Genomic DNA, 22,288 nt, shown 5'->3' on the forward strand with positions numbered 1-22,288 from the left:
ATTTGGTTTTGTTACCAAATTTGATACTGGTGCTCTTTAATGCATCTTTGAAGTAATGAATGAGAATATTGAGTAATAGGATCCAGAGCAATACCCAATGGAAATCTCCCTGATTAAAAACAAAAAAAGGAGAGAATCATTAAAAAGAAATACTGCTGGTTTAGGACCTGCTTTAATTTGCCATTTGGTTCTAAAGCAGCATAACACCTGGGTCATTTATGGCAGACGCTTGACTAATTCCCCTTGGATATCTCCAGTGCTCTAGTCCTCATCCCCTGATTGTTGCAACACTTTTCTGTTTTTCTGTTTCCAGTTTGAGTGTTGGGTTTTGGTAGCTGCTTTCAGAGAATTTTCTTTCAACCGTATTTTAACTCATTCATTCCCTGTAAATTCTCGGTACAATTGTTACTGCAGCCATCTGCAGGCAGATTCCCAAGGATGCTACCTGGATGTCTTGGACTTAAGCTCATTTACAACTGTCAGATGTTTCTAGCTACTCTCTAGCTTGCTGGTTTCTGTGCTACTCTGATCATTTTTGTATTCAGTCATAATAATTTGGTACCATGTACATTATTATTCTTATGTTACCCAGTTAAGAAATTAAGTCAGAGACCAGAGTTTGTCTGTGTTATTTCAGTGGGTGGCAGTTCAGCTGTTGAACTGTGAGCTTTTCCCAACTTGCCCCTTTAAGTTTTGAACAGGTTTGTTGGTAGCTGCATAGCTGTAGGTATTACTTGACCACACATCTTGAGAGATTTTTTTTTTTTTTTTCCTTGGGAACACCTGTGTGTATTTATAGAACTGACTCTGCATTTTGTTGAAGTAAGTCTTGCTGAGGAAATTAAGGAAAGAATAGAAGTAATTACAAAATACTTGGCACACTTTTTGACAGAGGGTAAAATAAAAATCGTTGGGGGAGGAGGAAAAGGACACCATATTTAATCTGTCCAGTTGCTGTGTGATACCAGAATGCTGAATTTAAGAACCATCTGAAAAGTAGATTGAAGTTAACAGGTTAATGGGTCTTTGAAGTGCATTTAGTAAAGAGCTGCCAGGCTGCAAAGAAAGATCAGTCTTTGTTTACATGGCAAAATGAATTAAAATAAAATTGGAGTAGTTTGGATGAATGGCACCTTTGGGGGTTTTTTTTGGTCATTAGCTTTTTACTGCAGTGTCTTAGTAGAGCTGTATATGTGCTTTTTCTTTGCATGCTGCAAAGAACTTGGTGGGGCTGATTCTATTTTGATTAAATGTTAATTTCCCCCCTCCCTTTCCCCAGTATTAATAAAGCAGTTTGTTGACAAAATAACTAAATGAAATGCCTGTCAGTACATTTTTAGATGCTCACAATTCAGAGAGGCTCTGTGACTTTGGAGTAGCTTTACCTTCTGCAGTCTCCTCTCTTTGCAAGTGGAGGGCCATCTGATGTATATATTATATCCTACACTGGTTTAGAACCTCCTGCTATTCAAACCCTTCATATCTGTACTCCAATGGTACTTTCATGGATAACACATATGCAGATTTGCCAGTAAGTTTTCAAAAAAATGTGCCAGTTTGTGTCCTAATTGTGTTAGAAGTATGAAACTTGTAGCTAATCAAACCTGAATTATATCATTGTGGAGTTTCTAGGGTTCAGATCACCAGGTAATAAAGCAAAACAGTTATTTTTGTCATGTTCCAGGTTTTTTCTTTCATTATGTGCAGTGATAGAGAGTGAATTGAACGTGAGTTTGGTGCTTGTTTGGTTTTGTTTATTGGCTGTAGTTTGGTTTTTGTTGTGGTTGGTTTTATTGAATTTATGATTTTAAAAATTAAGAATAACTCAAGTTATTTTAAAGGCGAGAAAGGAAGAAATAATTCAATTGTAGAATGTTTTAAAAAATAATGTTTAAGTTTTTCTTTTTGTGGTAAAGAATGAAAATTTTGATGGGATGTTAGTCTTGCAGAGAGGAAACCAGTTGTAGGTACATAGCTTTTTACATATGTTGGAAGAAATAGCAATAAGTCACTTTGTATTCCAGTGCAGATTGGTCAGTGGGGTTTTGCTGTGTTAATGTTCTTTGTGCACCTCTGTGAAAACTTTCCTCTGTGAAAGCTGGTGGGGCTGTGCTGACCTCAGCAACAGCAGTGTTTTTACTTTTAGGTTTGATTGGAGCTGTGGGCAACATCATTCTGCTAATCTGTTGGTTTTCAAGTTGTAGCTCCTAAGCCCCTTCCTGCCTTTGGACCACAAAGGGCTCCAAGACATGATGACTAAGAAATCATTATTTCGGATGTGGAAATATCTATGAAATTTCTAAGGGTGTTCTCTGCTTAATTGGGAAGGAAAAAAATAAAGAAGGAAGCACTGCAGAATTTATTGTCTTATGATAACTCACTGGCACTTCATTTTATTTTGAAGGTGCAGCTGTTAATGATTAGAGGTGCTTGGTGGGGAAATTGTTCTTCAAAGTCTGATTTCTAGACCAGAAGACTCCTCAGACAGCTATAAAGCTTTTCCTTTCCTTTAAACATCAGAGGGTCTAAGGGATTGTTTGCCAGTAGAGGTTGTATTGGTGCCTAGAAGTTGAGATGGTGACCAAGTGAAAAGAACAAAGGATTTTCACAAATTAAATTTGGCCTCAGCTGGATCCTAGCTCCCTTACACTGCTGCCTACAAGGGAAAACCCTGCTCCAGAAAAATAGTCCAAACTACACATTTCAGAGTTGGCTTTCTCTCCCTATATTGACACAATTCTTTCCATGGGATATCTGAATCCTTCAAGTAGTCACACTGTTCCAATTGATATCAAAGGGTCTTCAGTTCATGCGTAAATCCATTTACTTCCTATTCCTGTACTCCCCAGTCATTTTTTGGAAGTGTTTTTTTCCAGAATTGCAGTTACTTTCATTATCTGTGGTTCTGAACTGTACACAGTAATATTTGTCCTTAATCCTGGTTGACTGACCATCTTGGGCTGTTTAAACTTGGCTTGCTTCAAGCAAAACCCCCACACTTCAGTGATTCCAAGAAAAAAGGAACTCAACCACAAGGTTTCCCCAAAGATTTTGCATACAGCTGATTCACTTAACCTCAGTGATAATAAATTATGGAAAAATTTGGACTGCCTCCATGTATTCACCATTTTCTATAATAAAGTTGACTTATTTTTTTTATCATCTCTGGCAGAGTGTGGAGGAGACGTGTTCAGCCAACCCAAGTGTGCTGTTGAGCATGTTTGTGGAATGCATAATACCACTTGATTATTTTGTCTGTCTTGTTTCTAATGCCTTAGACTTTTGTGCTATTACAGGAAGACAGAAAGTTTCCTTTTTGAAGAGCAGATACTCTTCTCCAGGAAAAAAACCCAAAACCTAGAATAATCTTGTTATTAGCAGACAAGAGCAATGATGTCTTTGTTAAAGCTTTATTAAAGGAGTTGAGAGAAGTCATCCTAATAGTTTGATGCCATTGGTTACTTTGGGGCAATGAACAAGGTTCCTAGTGAGGAAATACAACTCTCTCCTCTATCACTTTATTATATAATTTTCACCACAGAAAGCCTCTTCTCTTCTTGTGGCATGTTGTGACATCAAACATGTCTGTGCCATAGCATATAAAAGCTGCAAGATAATGGTCTCCATCTTAGATAGTTAATGAAATTGCAATAAACAGTTGAGGTTATGTGCCTTTGGTCTCCATTCCTAAGTCTCTGATTTTTACTGTGCAACTCTCCTACTATGTCACCTGTTAGTAGCTGGTAGTTCATAGATTGGCTTTAGTTTGTACTTCTCCATGGTTGCAGTTTTTATAATGCTGAATTTTTCTTTTGTTTTAAAACTAACCTAATCAGATATGTATTTTCTGGAAAGTGTGTGAAAGTGGCACTCTGTTTTAAGTATTTACAACTTGCAAATATCCAGCTTGGGTGTCATGTTGAAGGTTTTCATGGCCTCTTATTAGAAAGTCATCTTTCCTTCAGGCCTCTTGCATAGGTGCACCTTTTCATTATATTTTTGCATGCATTAAGGCTCCTGTAGCATGGCCCCTGTTTTGCAGACAGAGGGGTAGCAAGCTGAGATCTGTAATGTGATGGTCAGTGAGGGCACATGCTGGGCTTCATGGGGTTAAGGAGCTGGCTGGTGTACCTCAGGCTGCTGCTGCACTCCAATGGAGCTGGATTTTTGGAGTTGGTTAATGTATTTTACTTAGTGTATGGTATGAATCACACAGAAAAGGGTTTTGCTTTTATTTCTGAAAACAAATTCTCAACTAAAACTTGAACCCAAAAGAATTCAGGCTGTTAGATTGATGTGGCAAGCTGCTGAGATTGACTCTGGCTCGTGTGCCTGAGGAGCAGAAGGAGGAGCTGTGCCATGAGACAGGAGCAAGCTCTGCACCTGGACTTTGGGGCAGTGTAAGGGTGTGCTGTGTGCCTGCAGCTTGCCATTCTCTGCTCATTGTGAGTTATTTTGACCAGGATTCAAATCGATACTCTTTCCCTTCTTTACTTGTGTTTGCCTGGCAATTTGTTTCTATCACTTTGTAGCTTCTGCATACGGCAAGCAACTGCCATGAAAACAACTGTTACAAAAGGGCCCCATAATTCTACTATCATCTTTTAAGTGGATACAATAGTAACTAGACTGTGCTGTGAAAATACATTTTGATTACAGAAATCAAATATACAAGGCTTATATTCAATGCTGGAGGTATTTCCACATTGTTTGGATAATTTAAAAATTTCCAAGGACAAAGAATGCAGTCTCCATACTAAGAACATATATTATTGATATAGAGAGGGAAAATTAGTTACAAGCTCTTTAATTTTAAGGAATATCTCAAAAATGTTTCAGTGATATAACTCTGAAACTCTTGATGCTGCTTTATAAGATACTGTGTAAGCTCTTGGCTAGTAATTCAAGTCCTTCTCTACTGTGAAATTGGCTGTGATAAGTGATTGGTAAAGATAGATATTAATATATGTAATTAATATTTCTAGGTAAGCATAAAATTGCATTTGTTTGGGGGAGACAAGAAAAAAAGAAACCCTGTTACTCTTGCAGCCACTTTAATACAAATTATGAAACTTAGTTTTGCTAATTTAGAAATTAGTAGTTTTCATCTAATGTTTGACTTCACTACTGTATTAATTTGTTTAGACAACAAACATGCTTTTTTGTTAGATATCAAAATGAAACAATTTCCTGACACAATGAGTAAACTGTAAGAAATGTTTTTATCGATAAGTGTCAGTCTTTCTGCCTACCTAATTGCAAGGAGGAGAAAGCTGCTATGAAATAATAGCAGCCTGGTTCTACAGGAAAGATAAACCCTGAATGAGAAGCTTTCCTTGTTCTCATCCCAGGTTAAGTAGAAATTATTCTTTTCAAGTCTGTGTCACTGTGTGTGGAGTAGCTACTCTAACAGAAAACCAGATTGAGAACTCTTTTAGCAGTCTGGGAGCTGAATTTCTTCCATGGCAATTAGAATCATATCGGAGGGACAAATAAAAAAATTATTCTGAATGTAGAGCACGAGCCATATTATCTATGGCATTAAATTAAATCACTGGATTGTTTAAAGGGTGGGTATTTGTGTCAAATGTATAGAGAGATGAGTTTCTGGTATGCTTCAGAAGATGATTTGTGATTTCAGATGAGGATTAAAAAGTTACTGTTCAGGCTTTTGTAGTTGCACAAACTCTTTCAAGATCAAGGTTGCAATCTGTAAAAGAACATGTTTGGGCTATTGGGACTTCCCTTTAGATGAGCTGGAATCCTTTTGGCTGAAGTTTTCATAGCTTTGGAACATATGCAGGAAAAGCAGAAAGCAAAATATTTCTGAGAAATAATCCCAACTACTTGTTGTACATAGAAATTGATCATGCTGCAGGCAGCAGTGGTGGTCTGCAGGCTCTCTCCCCCTGTGGTGGTGTGGTCCAGGTGGTAGCTGTCCCTCCCAAGAGTTCAGCAACAGGATGGTGGCCCTTCCACTGCCAGCCCCCTGCTTTTACTGCTGAAACCAACCCCCAGCACTGGTGTGGGTGCTATTGAGTGTTCCACACTAAAGGTTCACCTCCTTGTTCTGTAATTGTAACACTCAGACACAAATAGCTCTTTCCTGCTTCCTGGGTCCAAAAACCTCTGGGAAGGGAAGTTTTGGCACTTGGAAAACTTAGGGCTTTGGCCAGACTGTGAAGAGAAAAGCCCTCTGGTTCTGAAATATCCTTTATCTCACTAGCATGCATTTCTGTTGCCTATTCAACACCCCAGGAGCTCATGAGCAGGGCAAGCTTTTTAAAGTCCTCTTTCTTGTGACTAGATATCTGGTTGGTACCTGTAAAAATAATTCTCGTACCTCATACTGATGTAAGGTTAGAGCAGAGGTGTATTTTCTGTCTTTGGTAGGAGGATGACTGAGAGGAGAGGCATGTATGGCCCAGGGGGAAATTTTAGGCTTGCTGTAAGGTCTCATTATCTGCTGCAGGATGTTGGAAATGCACGTTATTAATACTTTTGGAGAAGGGTTCAGGGAGGACGATAATGGAGGGCAGCCTATGTGTGTGGGGCAGTGTGCATTTGTAAGGAAGGGGTAAAAAGTCTGAAATTGTTGGCTTTTTTATTGTAGCTAAGAAGAGTGCACTTGTTTAGAAGCTTTTTGTCTGAATTTAATGAACGTCTTGAAAAGGCAGGTGCAATTACATCAGAATGCAACTCCCAGTCAATCAGTATGTTTAGGAGAAAAAAAAGTAGCTTGGAGGTTGGAAAAAGTTAGAAGAGAGAGAAGTGAATGTTTGTCAGTTCCATCAGACCAAAATTTGAGAAAGTCCTTTGGTACTTGATTATTTAAGAAAATCTTTTGAGGTTAATTGTGCTTACTTGCTTAAAATGTACATGGATGCAGCTGGCAAATTTTATCACACAAATAATTGAATCCTGATTGATTAGTTAAAGTAGCCTTGGGCTATGGTTTTTTTGTTTGGGGTTTTTTTTTTTTTTTTTTTTTTTTTTTTTGGTAAAATGACAGTATTTTTCTAATCTTGTGTTACAAATGTAATCAAAATAAATTATTTGCTATCAAAAATAAAAGCAGAGGGAATTTATTTTCCTTGCATTGACACCACAAATTAGTGGGATAGAGATGCACCCATTCCATGCATTGGAAAGTTCAGAAGTTGCATTGGATGGCTTTTGTTTATTTCCATTCTTCTTGCTTTTCTAGGAAATTCCACTTACCTGGATGACCACGGACCACCACCTCAAAAGGTAAGCTGCTGTTACTTTGTATTTGCTTTATCCTTACTTTTTTGGCTTTTGTTTTTGGCTCATTGTATGTTTAGTCATGTGCCAAGCAACACTGCTGAGTTTACATCAATAGCACAAGGCCTTTCCAGCTTTAACCCCCCCAGGTATTCTCAGATGTTTGTAAGTGACTTGGGTTAAAACACTCCGTGATTAAGCAAATGGAATTTTTATCATTGACTCAAGCGGAGGCAGGGACTTAGTGCTTTTGTCTATCAGCACTTTCATGCAAAAAACCAAGACACTGCAGTTGGAACTGATCTGGCAGATGAAAATGGCCTTTGGCTGGCAGCATTTTCTGGAGCATGGCACAAACACTATACTTGAAGCAGGTCAGTAGGATAAATTAATGAATGTGAGTAATGATCCCTTTTTCAGGAATAATGTTTACTGCTTCTATCATATGGGACTGTGCTGCATAAGCTTTTCCTTCACATCATCATGGCAGCTCCTGACATTTCAGGTTAGGAAAGGCATCATGATAGTTTTTTCAAGAGGAAAAAAGTGCAAGTAGGCATTTAGGGTCTCCTGATTTGCTTTTGTTTGTTTTACCTTGGATTGGTTTGTTCTAAACACGATTTGGTACTATATTGTGCCTGTCTTTCCAGCCTGTTAGAGCTCCTCTTGCATAGTACAGACATTTACTAAAAGGACAGATTATTTTACTGATGTGACCCACCATGGATTGTAGTGCAGCAGGTGACAGTAAGTAGTTAGAGAGGGGGAGGGTGTGAATAGCCACTACCTCTGGTGGTAGCCTTCCCTCTTCTCTGTTTGGCTGACCATGAAGTCACATCCTGAGCCACAGCCCTTGGGATGAAATGATCAACCATATGTGTGCACCTGTGTGGTGAAACAGTTGGCTTCTGGTCAGCAGAAGGAGGATAATGTGGAAAGCAATTCCATTTTGCTTAGTTATTAGTGAAAACAGACAGCAATCTGGGTTTCTTCACCATTTTGCTGTGCAACAAAATCTGCAATTTTCAGCTGATATGTGAGTATTTGTACATTGTTAAAGTTCAGATGGCTCACTTGGAGGAATGATGTACATTTGATTTTCTTCCTATCAACACAAATTACTCAATTACAAAAACAAATGGATGTAGACAAAAGTGACAAAATCAGCCTGTTATGTTTATCATTGCAAACTGAGATAGGGTATTCTAAGGCTAAAGAAATGTTTCACACTAAAATCTGCTTAGTACTCTCTGGTTCCTTTAAAATAATATTTTTTTTTTCTTTTCTTTTTTCTTTTTTTTTTTTTTTTCATTTAGTATTAGCTGCTTCTCTTGTCCAGGAGTACAGCAAGCTGCATGAAGTTAAGAATTATGTTTGTTGTGTCTCCACAGTGAGCACTCTGCTTCAAAGAATAAAGCTTATTCCAAACCTGTTATTTCTCATGCTTATATCAGCATTCAGAAATGCCAAGCTGTTCTACTAAGGAAAAGGCTTTCATCTAGATGAGAGTTTTTAACCTTGAAAACTTTATTCAGATTTTGGTACTTTTCAGGAATTTTGCCTTACCAATTAATAGTGCTGTGGATGGGATCCATATTCCAATGGACAGTAGCAATTGGACAGATTTATCCAACCCAGACACTATTCTGTTTACATTGTGAAAATATCTTTTGCCTGTCTAAACATGTAATTTTGGGCTATATTCACACAGCCTCATCCAGCTACTGCTCAGCTGTCTGTGGAAAGGCCAGCTGAATAGATACCTACATGATTGATTGGTTGGGTGGGTACTCTTTGATTAGCTGCCTACAGTCAGTAAAGTTTGTAGGCTTCCTCTCTAATCATCCTTGCTCCTGAAAGCTTGGTGAAAAGCTCAGCAGAGTAACAGGCTATATAGCCTTGTGTAAGTTAGAAGTATTTTGCCCTTTGAAGTATTTGCCTGTATTTCAAGAACTTTGACAAAATATGCATCATTTTGATCATCCCTTGGACAAACCTTCTTATTCCTTAGTGGTTTGGGTTTTTTTTGTTTTGTTTTTTATTCCTCTAATGAAAACATGGGTGGGGATTGATAGATCCCCAGATAATTCCTGCTATGTGCTTGGGGTCGTGTTTTGTACTAAGATGTTCTTGCTTTGTAAATCTCATGCATTGCAATTTTGGCTAAGTGCAGTTATTTACCCTCTTACAGCTTCATATCTGAACTGTGAACTCTGCAGGTGTGAGTGAAATTCACTGTAATAGTCATTATCTTTCAAGTAGCCTCCATTCACATGACTGGATAGGTAGATGTCTTAGTTTAAACTAACAGATGGTTAAGGTCTATGTGTGCTTTAATTCAACATATAAAAATGCACCAGAAGAAATCAATCCTGACTCCAACATTTAAAATATTTCATTACAAAATGTTTAAAAGCTACAAATGGAGATATAAATGACAATGCCTTGCCTGAGTGACTGGTAGCTAATATGGGCAGTGTGTAGTTAGCTGTAGGGAGAGGCCAGCAGTTGATACATGCTGGACCGTAGCAGAGTACATTCCAGTGTTTGTAGGAAATCGTATTAGTTTTGGCTCTTTGTCATGGCTAGGTGCCAGAGCTTAGAACTTTTTAAAATACCTATGTGGGGTTTTTTTTCCCCAGTGGAAGAACTGAAAATAGCACTTGTTCTCTGAATAAGGAATTAGCATCATCACATTTCAGGAGATCAGGGTACTGGTCTGTTTTTTCAAATAAAGGTGGTAGCAGCAATTTTCTCAGTGCAAGCAAAGAACGAAAGCCTGGCTCACTTCTGTACCTAAGCATTGCTGGTGTGGTTCTGATTCTTCCTTGAAGACCAGGTGAGCCAGCTTTCAAGGTGTTCCCCCAGTAAAGGTTTAATTGATTGTTGAAGATAAGCAGTGGTTACCCTTGCCAGTGGTACAAAGGTAATGTGCCCAGATGTGGTGGTTTGACCCTGGCTGGAGGCCAGGCGTTCACCAAAGCCTCTCTATCTCTCCCATTCCTAACTAGACAGGAGAGAGAAAATGTAGCAGAAGACAAGATCAAGAGATAATGAAAAGCAGAGATCACTCACCAATTATAATCACAGGCAAAACAGATTCAACTTGGAGAAATTAACTGAATTTACTGTCAATCAAAATCAGAGTAGGATAATTAGAAGTAAAACAAATCTTAAAACATCTTTCTCCACCTTGCCTTCCTTTCAAGCTTAACTTTATTCCCAGTTCTCTACCTAATACCTCCTCCCCACCAGCAGCACAGGGAAATAGGGATTGGGGATTAGTCATCACATTGTTTCTGCCTCTGCTTCCTCCCCAGGGAGAGGAGGCCTTCCCCCTCTCCAGTGAAGGATCTCTTCCATGGGAGATAGGTTCGTGGAGAACCATCAGAGTGAGTCCTTGCCACAAGCTTCAGTTCTTCATGAACTGCTTAAATGCAGATTCCTTCCCCAGGGTGCAGTTCTTAGGAACAGACTGATTCAGCCAGCATGGTTCCCCCATGGAGTCACAAAGTCCTGCTGAGAAATCTGCTCTAGTGTGGGCTCTTCTTGCCATGGACCAACATGTCCTTCCAGGAGCCTGCTCCTCCAAGGGCTACAGGTGGATCTGTGCTCCTCTGTGGGCCTTCATGGGCTGCAGGGGCACACTGCTTCACCATGGTCTTTGCAACGGACTGCAGGAGAATCTCATCTTGGGCACCTGGAGCACCTCCTCCCCCTCTTTCTTCACTCACCTGGGTGTGAGTGAAGGGATGTTCTTTCTCTCACATCTTCTCATGCCTCTTTTCTCTGGCCACAAATTACTTTCGTGCAATAACATTTCTTCCTTCTTAAAAATATGTTATCTCAGAGGCAGTACTGTCATTCCTGATTGGTTTGACCTTGGCCAGCAGTGGGCCTGTCTAGGAGCCAGCTGGTGTTGGTTTTGTTGGGCATGGGGGAAGCTTCTGGCAGCTTCTCAAAGAAGCCACTCCTGCAGTCCCCTATGCAGTAGCAGAACTTTGCCATATCAACCCAATACACAAGAATAGGCCATTCTTCTGTGGTCCTTAGGCACCAAAGACTTCACAGGATTGACTAATTCTGGATTTTTCATGAGTTGTAAGACAGATCTGTGAGTGTTTCTCTGCAGGTAGATGCAACCTCCAGTAGCCCTGGGACACCTATAGTGTTTCTGGTGTTAGTGACAGATAAAAAGGGAGTACAGTTGAGCAAAACAACCACTGCTGGTGGTTCTACACTGCCAGTGAAAGTTGACTCTTTTCTATCTCACTACCCTCTGGCTTTTTTTAAAAATAAACATCTGAAAACGTAAATTTTCAAAGATTTGCAAGTGATCATTTGTTTATCCTTCTTCTGTAGATTAGTGTTTAAATGATGCCTTTTAGATGATGCCAGTTTGGTTTTTACAAACCCCTTTGAAATGGATGATCATTAATGACTGATGGTGTTCACTGGATATATTTTATGTCTGAGCATTTCTGCGAATAAAGTTGGATGTATCCCAGTATTTGGAGTAGCTATTTCCTTATCAAATCTTCCCAAGATTTTTTTGTTCTATCCAAGATGGTGAAACTGGCCTTGGAGAACAAATGATACAAACTTTATCAGACCTACTGTTGTTCTTAATGGAAGGCTTTTCCCTGAGAACTTGGCAAGAGCATCAAGATATGTCCCTCTTTCAGTAGAGATGACATATATATTTGTGGGGAAGCTGTGCACAAAGCATATAGATAAATTACATTGAAGTAATCTATTCACCTTTTTATGGTTTTCCCTTGGGATGCCTGTCATGGACCCAGTGTCTTTTGGCAGCTGTTTAGGTGTCAGCAAGGCACTATGCTTAGCATGTGTGACAGTGCTTCAGAAATGGATGGGAGTCAGGATCAGGTCAAAATTAATTGAAATAAGAGGCATGCACAAAATAAATTTGATCTGATTTTATTGATTTAAACCTGGAAAGCTTTCTTTCAGATCTTAGCTAGTAATTATGAAGCAAGACTACCATAGCATAATAGAATCATTTGGAAAAGACCTCTAAGATTTTTGAGTCCAACCCTTAGCTTGGCCAACACCATATTCATCACTCTGTGAAAAGGTAGCAGAATCTTTGAGTGGCCTTTGGTGTGCACATACTGAATCCAGTCCTAGTCACTCTCCAGTGTCAACAAGATTATTTATTCTTTTTTATTTGAGTTTAAATCCTTCTAAAAGATAGTTTCAGCATTGTCCCCTTTACACTGATTTTTTTATGTTATTCAGGTTTATGCCAGTTTTTTTTATAGTATTTTAATAGCAGCATTAAGATAAATATTTTTTTAGTTTTGATTATTTATTTTTATTGGATACTTCATATTTAATTTGAACTATTGTTCTAGTTCTAGCCATCCCTTATGAGAACATGCTTTTAACCCTTCAGACCTCTACAGTTTTAAATGATTGATTTGTTAGGGATTAAGTGCTTCATTTAAAGCCAACCAACAAATAAAACCAATTTAAAAACAAAACAAGCCAACAAACCTCACAATACTTAGAAGCAAGTAAGGTTTGTTTTCATAGGTATATGCTTACTGTGGATTTTAAGAGCATGAATAGTGGTGTGTTGTTTTTGATAGAGATGAAACTGTCTGTTTAGCTTGAATTGAAAAATGGCAGATAATCTTTAAATCAATCCTTCTAGGGCAGGTTGGGAAAGATTTCAGTGATTTTAAAAATATTCTATCCTGCTTATAAAATGAAGAGTTGAGATTATTGTGCAGTGTACAAATTTTCAGCTAGCAAAAATAGTCAGAATTTAGCAATGCTAAAATAAAGTAAGTAATTTCCTATGGTTACCAGATTTAGTACCTGGCTGATAAAATACTAAGAGAGAAGTCACTAAGTGACTTAACCACAAAGATCCCTTTTATAGTTTGGAGCGGTGTTTTACAGTAAAACTGAGCTTTTAGGCCTAGTACAGTCAATAAAATACTATGACTTAAAAAAACCCATAAAGCATTTCTCCACTTCCCTCAGTTTACAAGAAGCAATGTGTTGTGGTTTAACCCAGCCAGCAACCAAGCCCCACACAGTCACTCCCACCAGTGGGATTGGGGAGAAAATGCAAAGGGTAAAAGGTAGGAAACTCATGAGCTGAGATTAAAAGACAGTTTAATAGGGAAATCAAAAGACACACACAAGCAAACCAAAACAAGGAATTAATTCACTGCCTCCCATGGACAAATAGGTGTTCAGCCACCTCCAGGAGAGCAGGGCCTCATCACAATAACAGCACTTAGGAAGACAAACTCCATTACTCCAAACAACCTCCCTTCCTCTGTCTTCTCCCCGCTTAATATACTGAGCATCATGTCATATGGTCTGGAACATCCCTTTGGGTATCCTGGTTGGGGTCAGCTATCTACCTGTATCCCTTTCCAATTTCTCAGGCACCCCCAGTCTACTCACTAAAGAAAAGCACAAAAGACCTTGGCTCTGTGTAAGGCCTGCTCAGCAATAACAAAAAAATCTCTGTATTATAACAGAATATCTCTATATTTGTGCCACGTTCAGCACAAATCCAAAACAGCTGCATAATAGCCACTGTAAAGAAAATTAACTCTACTCTAGCTAAAACCAGCACACAGTGTAAAATCTTTGTGGAATAATTGGTTCACGTGCTTTGGTTTACTGTCTTACAACAGTGTATCAGGGGAGAAAAATCAGGTTTTTACAGAGGATTTTCCCATTGTCTGTCATTCATAATTCTTTGCAATCTTGCTGAAGCAGGTGGTGAATGATATAGCACAATAGTAGTATGGAGATTATTCAAAAGCTAGAATTGAATCTCTGCTATAAAGTGTGAAATGGACCATAAAAATATATGAATTGTACTGGAGCACTAACCTGTTTGTTTTGTTCATTTTAATTTATTGCTCAAGAATCTTAACGATAAGACAATCACTTGATTCCATGATTTATCAAAAAAGAGATGATTACTTACTTTTTAATACTCCTTCAGTTTATAGTATATCAGAAAGTTGTTGATATGGGGAGGCTGGCTGATTTGTAAATGGAAGTACAGAGAGACATGGGAAATTAAAGCCAGATTGCCTGTCACAAGAAGATAAATCTATGAGGGATACTGTGCATGCTGATATCCTGCAGAAATTTAAACAGTAGTGAGCTGGAATTTTACTAAGCCTGGCATTTGCAGCCTTTAAATTTTGAAAAACTTAGAGAGACAGCAGGTATGCAGGTTTTGTGACTACTATAGTAGTCTGTGATTTTCATCTGTGCAGATTATTACAAGCACAAGAATACCTCTTAGAGATTACAGTTTTAGATTTATAGCATTCCTTTCTTCTTTTCCTCCTTTCAATGATAGGAAGGTATTCATAAACGAGCATAGCATATGAGAAGGTCATGACAACTCAGTCATAACCACCTTTATTATCTCTTTATTAGAAAGTGCTAGATTATAATAGTAAAGTTGAATTGCAAATAGGTTTGGATGATCTAAACCTTCAGTGAAAAACAAAACTCTGCCTTTTTGCATAGGGGTGACATGATGGAGTATCTTTTGAAAGTGACAATCTGATTTGGTTAATCTTGCTCGGCTTGAGACCCCATTGAGTATCACTCAGATTTCTACCACCATCTTATATTTATTAATGGTACTCTTAAATCCTGAACTGAAAGGATTTTATGAACTCTGATGTTGGAAGGGAAAAGTAATCTGATACTTGGGATGCTGGGGAGTCTTACAAAACTAAAAAGAACAACCACCAAATAAGAATTCTACTATAATTTTAAAAGTCTCATGATTTTGAAGATGAGCTAGTAGTCTTCTACTCAGTCTTTAAGGAAGGATCAAATTTAGTTCAGGAAACCATAAATAGCAGTGAAGTACTCTGATAAGGGCCGTGAGCTTTAATCAGATATGAGATTGTGAACATGCCTACACGTAGTTGGAAGTAGAGCTAAAACATCAGACAAAGAGGACAGGGCTTCATGACTGGGCTGAAGAAGTCAGTGTGAGAACAGTGTATCATGGTGGGGCAAGTGTGCTTATGGAAAGGTAGTTCTCAGGACAGCACCTACAGCATCCTGATGTCCTGGGAGAGCGTGCAGGCCTTCGTGGCTGGCACTACTGGGAATTTTCAGTAGATGCAAGGAGAAGCTCCCTCCATTGAAATGGAAAGGAGTCATGCCCTGGTCAGCAGGAATGAGATTTGGTTTGCCTTTGAGCAAGTCAGATTAATAATTTCAAAGTGCAGAAGAGTGAAATGGGAGCACTTGATGCTGGGTTTCCTCTGTTACTGACTCTGATGTGTCGTCTTCAACACAAGATCCATTTGTGACTTGAGACATGGATTGTGGTCTGTAAAGGAAAGTATTTTGGGCCTTTGAGTAATTTTAGTGATTTCTGGTGAGCTCTGGTTCTACTGGAAGAGTTGGCTAGCAGCATGTCCTCCCTGCAGGTGTTCTTGGTGGTGTTCCTTCCAGGTAAAGAGACCATACCATGAACTAGATTTGAATCTGTTACCTGCAGGAACTGTGATGGAGCTCCCTTTGAGTTCCTGTGAGCAGGCAGAGCAAGAGCACCTCAGAGACAGCTCGTCAGTAATGAGCGTGTGGTTACAGTCCAGCAGAACTGGCCTGTTTCACAAAACTAAAATCCAGTTATGGCCATAAACAACCTTTCTTTCATACTGTGATTGACTTATGGAGTGTCTGTGCAAAGTGCAGTGGAAAGGACAAGCACACTAGAGACTATAAAATAGAATGTGGAGTTGCTGAAAGGAAGCCTAAAGTGAAGGGCAAGCTGAAATGCAGCATGACAGGTCCTTGGCAAGGGTGAAACTGAGTTGCTGCAGCCCAATCAATAGTCAACCACAACAGCTACCAAATAGTTAAACCTTAATGTGAAGAAAGACAAGTGCATACAGAGGAGTAAATTATTCAGTCTGCCACTCACCACATTCAAATCCAGTATTATTGGCTCCCAGGGTGAATTTGTGAATATTGTATTGAAAGGATAGAAATAACCATAAAGTAGTGAGGTTATTTAAGGGAGTGCCAGTGCTGTGAAGTATTAGAAAAAGTTTTTAAACCAAATTTAGTTACTTAATATCTCTCATTTTGCAAGTATCCAATATAAACATGTGGGTTGGATGTGATAGGATTTATTACTTAAACAGAGAATAACTGTGCCAGTGTGTTCTGAGCCCATCACAGAATGTACAAAACCCTGGGCTCCGAAGGAAAACCAGCACTTTTAAACTTTGCAGTTCCAAGATACATATAACATGATGCTGCTCTGGAGTTAAAATCAATCTTGCACAAATTCTACAGCTTAAGAGGTTTTTGATACTACATGTTAAATCTTCCAGTGGAAAATGGGGTAATTAAAGTGGCACTAAAATTCTTAACCTACCTGAACTCATGCTAGTTCTCTCAACAAGTACTAGTATCAGTGAACCATGTTCTTAGATAATTCATCTCCTTTATTGTCTTATGAGGGATGTGCCTACCAGAAAGATGACTTCCACAATGTGGTTAACTTAAAAAGAGATAAATATACTGCTTTTCATAAGAAAGTCTTCCACTTCTTTTCTGTTGTAATCTGCATGCACTCATGTAGGGTAAAGAAGAAAAAGAGCAACAGCTTTGTTCTGCATCCTCTTCCATAGTAGTGACAATACCATATTCTTTGATTCTTCTAAATTCTATACTTAGATATATTAAAAAGAGATGTTTCCAAGACATGAACAGTAACTGTTCAGTTCTCCTTGGCACCCGGGAGACAAGATACAGCACTGTATCTGACTTTGGCCCCAAAAGAGGTGAACAAGTTGCAAACTGCACAGGAAAGCAAGAAGAATGAAGAAGGGGTTGAAAAGTGCGCTGTTACAGGCCAAAAGCAAAAGGTTTTATTAATCTAGAGGTGGGGGTTGTACCCATCCCAAAGCAATTGCCCATTTGGTAAGGTGATTCCCTGTCACCTGCTTCATCCCTGAAAGGAGCTGGAACTGAGCTGCCATCACTTAAGTATCAGGGAGTGTTGCTGAGTGATGCAAGCCAGGAGTGCCACTCATCTCCAGGGGCTGCCTAATATCAATGAGGACCTGAAAGTGCTGAGTGAACAGAGCATGTGCTCTCTACCAACCTCTTTGACTTTGTATGCATGTGCCAGTTTGAATGTTGCTGTAACTTCCCATGCCTGAAATAAACCTGGTTCTGCACTCACTCCCTGTGGTGTGGGGAGTCTTGTGCAGCAGACTGGAGGCACAGAGGTTTTGCTTTGCTGCAACCTGCTATTGTAGACAAGAAAATCAGGTGTGAACCCAAATGTGTTGACAGTATGCATCCAAAACCTTGAATATTAAAAACTGGATCTTTGACCTTTTCTTTGTAATTTTCCCTGATTGTTATTGATGTTATAGTTGTTTCTATAGTCACAGTATCTTGTAATAGGACCTGATCAGAGACTTAATGGGGATGCTTTATTATGCTTTGGACTTCGATCTTTTTAGATTTGTAAGTGTGCAGTGCTTCTTCACAGAAAAATCACTGCAAGTTTAGATTTTGGCTATACAGATCTGTCTTGTGGGACACATCAGGGACCATAGGCTTTGGCAGACACTTTATAGTAATGCTTTTCTTTATTCTTAATAAATTTGAGGACTGTCTACAACCAAGTTTCCTTTTGCTGCTGGTGCTCCATGCTTATGTTTTTAATTTAGCTTGGTGCTTAGGGATGTTGAACCATTAGAGAACACATTTTAACTAGTCTTCCAAATATCTCATCTGTCTAACAGATGAAATGCATTGTTTGTCATGGGGGGAAGAAGTCACCCTTTTTCAATTAAATTAGTTTCTTAATGAAAATGCAAGAGAGGAATATTCTGTTTCTTCTTCTGCCTTATTTTCAATGCTTCGCTGCAGCTATACGGCATTTAAACTTTGAAAACAAACAAACTTCATCTTTACTTTCTCTTGTGGTTTCTGGTGTATTTTCAGTGACCCATAGAAGTGACCATGCTGTCTGGTCTGCTTAAGAGTTGATTAATTCAAAAAGTCTCTGTCCAGCATCACTACATTCTACAGGTGAATGTTTATATAGCTGGAACTGTGTAGTTTAGATGGGGAAGGAGGATTCTAGCTAGTAGTTTATTTTGTTTACTCTTTTGTTCATTCTTCAGTCATGTTTTCTGCTGACATAAGTTTGTATTAACAACTCTTCATTGTGATTGCTTTAAATGTGAGCAAGTTGATACTTGTATGGAATGAGATTTTTGAGCATCAGTTCCTGAACTTAATTTTGGAAGGCTATCTATTAGTGAGTTTGTCTATAAAGACCATGGCAGGCTTGCGAAAAACTTCGATTAAAAAGAATATCCGGTGTATCTAAGATCTCAAAGCTGAATTATCTGATCTGTCTTCGTGAAATCCACAATCTGAGCACAGATATTCTCTGTAAATGGTAGAAGATTAACTAAAAATTAAATGCATGGTAGATAAAAAAATTCTGGAATGAGTTGTGTAAAAAACTCTTTAGGCAACATGGAAGGATGTGCCTTCTAACTTACGATTTAGTTCTGGGAGAAAGAAGAGAGACACTAGAGAGGAATGGACTGCTGACAGCTCTCAGGTTTGTAGTTACCTTAGGAGTATCATTCTCCTCTCATGAGTCAAATGGGCCATTCCTTTGACTAATTAAGCTATTTTTAAAATTCTTATAATTCTGTCTCAGTTGGATAGGAAAAGAAGAGGTTGGACTGGGAAGATGTGATGCAGTATAAAGATAGGCCAGCCAATGTTTCATTGTTTCCACAATCTTACCAGTGCATTCTGTGTTGGTTGGCCTTATTCACCTGCTAAACATGTTGCACTGCCTTACCATAGGTTAGTGTCTGCTCAGAAAGGAGAAGCCAGTTCTGTCATCTGCTTCTGGCCCTACTTGTGTGTAAGGACATGGGTAAATTACATGCAGAAGGTGTGACTATAAACGATTGCTTTCTGAAAACATGTCTCTGACATGAGTCAGAGACTAACACCTGGACAGCTTGTATCTGGATTGGGAGATTTTTGACAAATGGGCAAAATTGCACTGGGTTTCTCAGTAAAAGTGGAATGATTTAGGCCTATGAGTGAATCCTTACATCATTGACACTGCAAGTAATTATCCAGCCTATTTTTTTTTTTTTTAATGATGCAAAGGTTTATCTGTAGATAAAGCAAGCACTGAAGGTGAAAGCCTGGGCTTTTATCTGGTTATCTGTTGAATGGCTCCCTATCTGAGACTGGCAGACCTCTTTGCAGAGGTACTCGACAGTCATTTTCTGTAATGCAAGTTCATTTGGGATTAATTTGCTTTTTCTTCTTGATTTCATTTCACAATGGCTCTTCACATCTTCTCTAACTATGAAATGAAGAAAAAAAATCTGTTTGAACTAAAAAGTAAATTGTCATGTAACTTTCCAAACCTTTGAAGAGAACTGTTGTAATTATACTGTGGGTCTTACTATTTATTGCTGTAAGTGTTAATTAGTGTAATTCCAAAGTGAATTATGTGTTTGAATTGTTTATATTACCTCTGGGCTTTGATGTAGTGCTCAGTAAAGTCACTCTGCAATTATTTTGCAGTTGTGTATATTGTTACATGAATATCAAGTTGCCAGAGCATCATCTCAGCAGTTAGTATACATGATACCTATTCTTAGGTACTAAGTAATAATAAAATGTAATACAGTTAGCATTTTGTAAGCGTCTAACTGCTGTTTTTTCACCTTGCTTATCCTAATACAATAGGAGCCTTCTTTTCAAGTGCCTTCTCTGCCAGCATCCTTTGTATTGTCTGAATGTCTTGTGAGTATCATGAGGGGGAAAACAAAGTTCCTGTCTGGAGAAGCTTTCCATTTCTTGCATTTTTAGTTTTGCCTGATACAAACTCATGTTTCTGGATGAGATATTTCTTCTCCTCAGAAATAACTTTGACATTTTTTAAATGCAGAAAGCAGATTTGCAGCACCCTAAGGGAACTGGTGACGTTAAACAAATAGTTGCTTGTACACCAAAAGCCTGTGTACTGCATGGCTTTGTGCACTGGACACGCCCTTTGGGGCATTTGGGGTGATAAGTGCAAGGGTGACGTAAATGGATGAAACATGAGCAGAGCTTCAGGAGTGCACCCCAGAAAGCCAACCACACTCAGCAGTGCTGCAAGGGAACTTTTGGTTACCAGTCATGATTGTTCTTCTGAAGTGAGCTTTGACTGTGGTGTTTATCTTGAATCTTGTCTGATTAGACCTAAGTGCATTCACTGTGTACTGAAATAAGGCATTGATACATTGGTCTCCTTTAAACTAAACAAGTGTCTGAAAATAATAGCCCTGTATTTCCTTCTTCTTTATCTGCAGTGAGTATTTGCTGTGCTTTCTTTTTGGGGGTTACTATGGTTATTGTTTGGGTGCAGAACAGAATTGTGCTACCTAGGAAGGTGAGTTTCAGAAACAAATGTGAGAACTGGTAACTACTGTCATTTTTTTCAAGCTGACAAAGTTGTTTTCAATTAGAATAGAAAATTTACAAAGGCCTCCTTTAATTTTATCTAGTCTTAAAGAACTATATTTATATGGTTCACCCAAAGTTATTGGATAATCCAGTCAAGGATTTTATTAAAACTTGAGTGTAGTCTGTATGCAGTAAAATTGTACTTGACTGAAGTACCATTAAAGAAAAAAATTTGCTCACTCTCTTGCCTAGTCCAAACTGATAGAAAAATCAAAGCAGTTAATAATTATGATGCATTTAAAAATATTTCTAACTTTACAAACTCTCATCATTAATCTAATTTCTGGGATGCTAGGCAAACATACAGTGTTCTTGCTCCTTCACTGACATGTCTCAGATCTACTTATCATTTCTCTTGAAGGCTTTCACTTACTTACACAGCAAAGTATTCCAGAAGCATATGTCTGAGCAGAGGAGTAATTCCCAATCCACAGGTTGCAGGAATGTGACAAGTGCTAGTGTTTATTTTGCAAAGAACTGAACCAAAAAGGGGACAGTCCAGAATAGGGCTTGAGTTCTTTTTCATTTTGGTGTGATAATCAGCATAATAAAATGTGTTTAAATGTTAACCTTTCAGATACCATTAACAGTAGTTTTGGGAAAGGTTAGCTACAGCTGTAGCACAGAGATGTTAAATTCGTCACCTCTGGAGTTCTCTAATAATTGAGACTGAGACTTTGCATTTCATAGGAAGCAAGGCTTCTGAAGGAAAGATTGATCAAGATATATGGGAACTGTGTTCCTCATAGAAGAGTCTATAAAAATGTTACAAAGCAGTAAGACTTAGTGTTTGTATGGGCCTTGAGAGGCCCTTCTTTGTTTGCTGAATCAGCAGGTGCAATGTTCTGCAAGTTGGAAAGTTTATCTGAGGGCATGATCACCCAATACCTACTCCTTCCCAAGGTAATTTGGGGAAAATGGCCTCCTCATTTGTTGCAGTACAGGATATCCAAAGGATTGCAACCAATAACAGCAGTAATGTTCATTTGGTCATGAAATGTAACTGTGAGAGCCAAGTGCCAGTAGGTTCCCATTAAATATAAGGGAATACAGATGTTTTCCTTTTTTTTTCTTTCTAGTTAGCAGTTCTCTTTGAAAGTAGTTTGAAGGGTTGCCTGGCAAATCATTTTGCTTCCCTGATGATCTATTAGCAGTTCAAATGCAGTGAAGGAGTACTCTGCTCTGAAAGTGCCATATGCCTCATCTGACTGCTTTTATGTTAGAAATCCTTCTGTAGGAGAACATGATTGCATCAAGAGCAGGAGTGATCACCATCATTTTGGCCACTCCTTGCGCTGAACACAAGTTACTTGGAACCCAGGTGCAGGCTTATGTCAGGAAACATTTTGTGCCATTGTCTTAGTAGAAAAAAGATCTTTCCCTAAGTGCTGTGTATGCACCACTGTGGGTGAAACTGTGAGCTCCTGACTCTGTTAGCCAAATTCAAGGCTTGTAAACAGTTTCTTCTGGGCCTATATTATCACAT

At 38.7% G+C, this 22,288-nt stretch overlaps 1 protein-coding gene across 1 annotated transcript in view; it reads left to right on the plus strand.

The window, feature by feature from the left end:
• The window catches only part of UST (uronyl 2-sulfotransferase), a 150,615-nt gene that overhangs the window by 48,086 nt on the left and 80,241 nt on the right, over positions 1 to 22,288 (plus strand). The window contains exon 2 of the mRNA XM_079332632.1: positions 7,208 to 7,251. Within this exon, the coding sequence (XP_079188758.1) occupies positions 7,208 to 7,251 (44 nt within the window). The remainder of the gene's footprint in view (positions 1 to 7,207; positions 7,252 to 22,288) is intronic.

This window comes from Erithacus rubecula, assembly GCF_903797595.1.
Source record: "Erithacus rubecula genome assembly, chromosome: 2".
NCBI lineage: Eukaryota > Metazoa > Chordata > Aves > Passeriformes > Muscicapidae > Erithacus > Erithacus rubecula.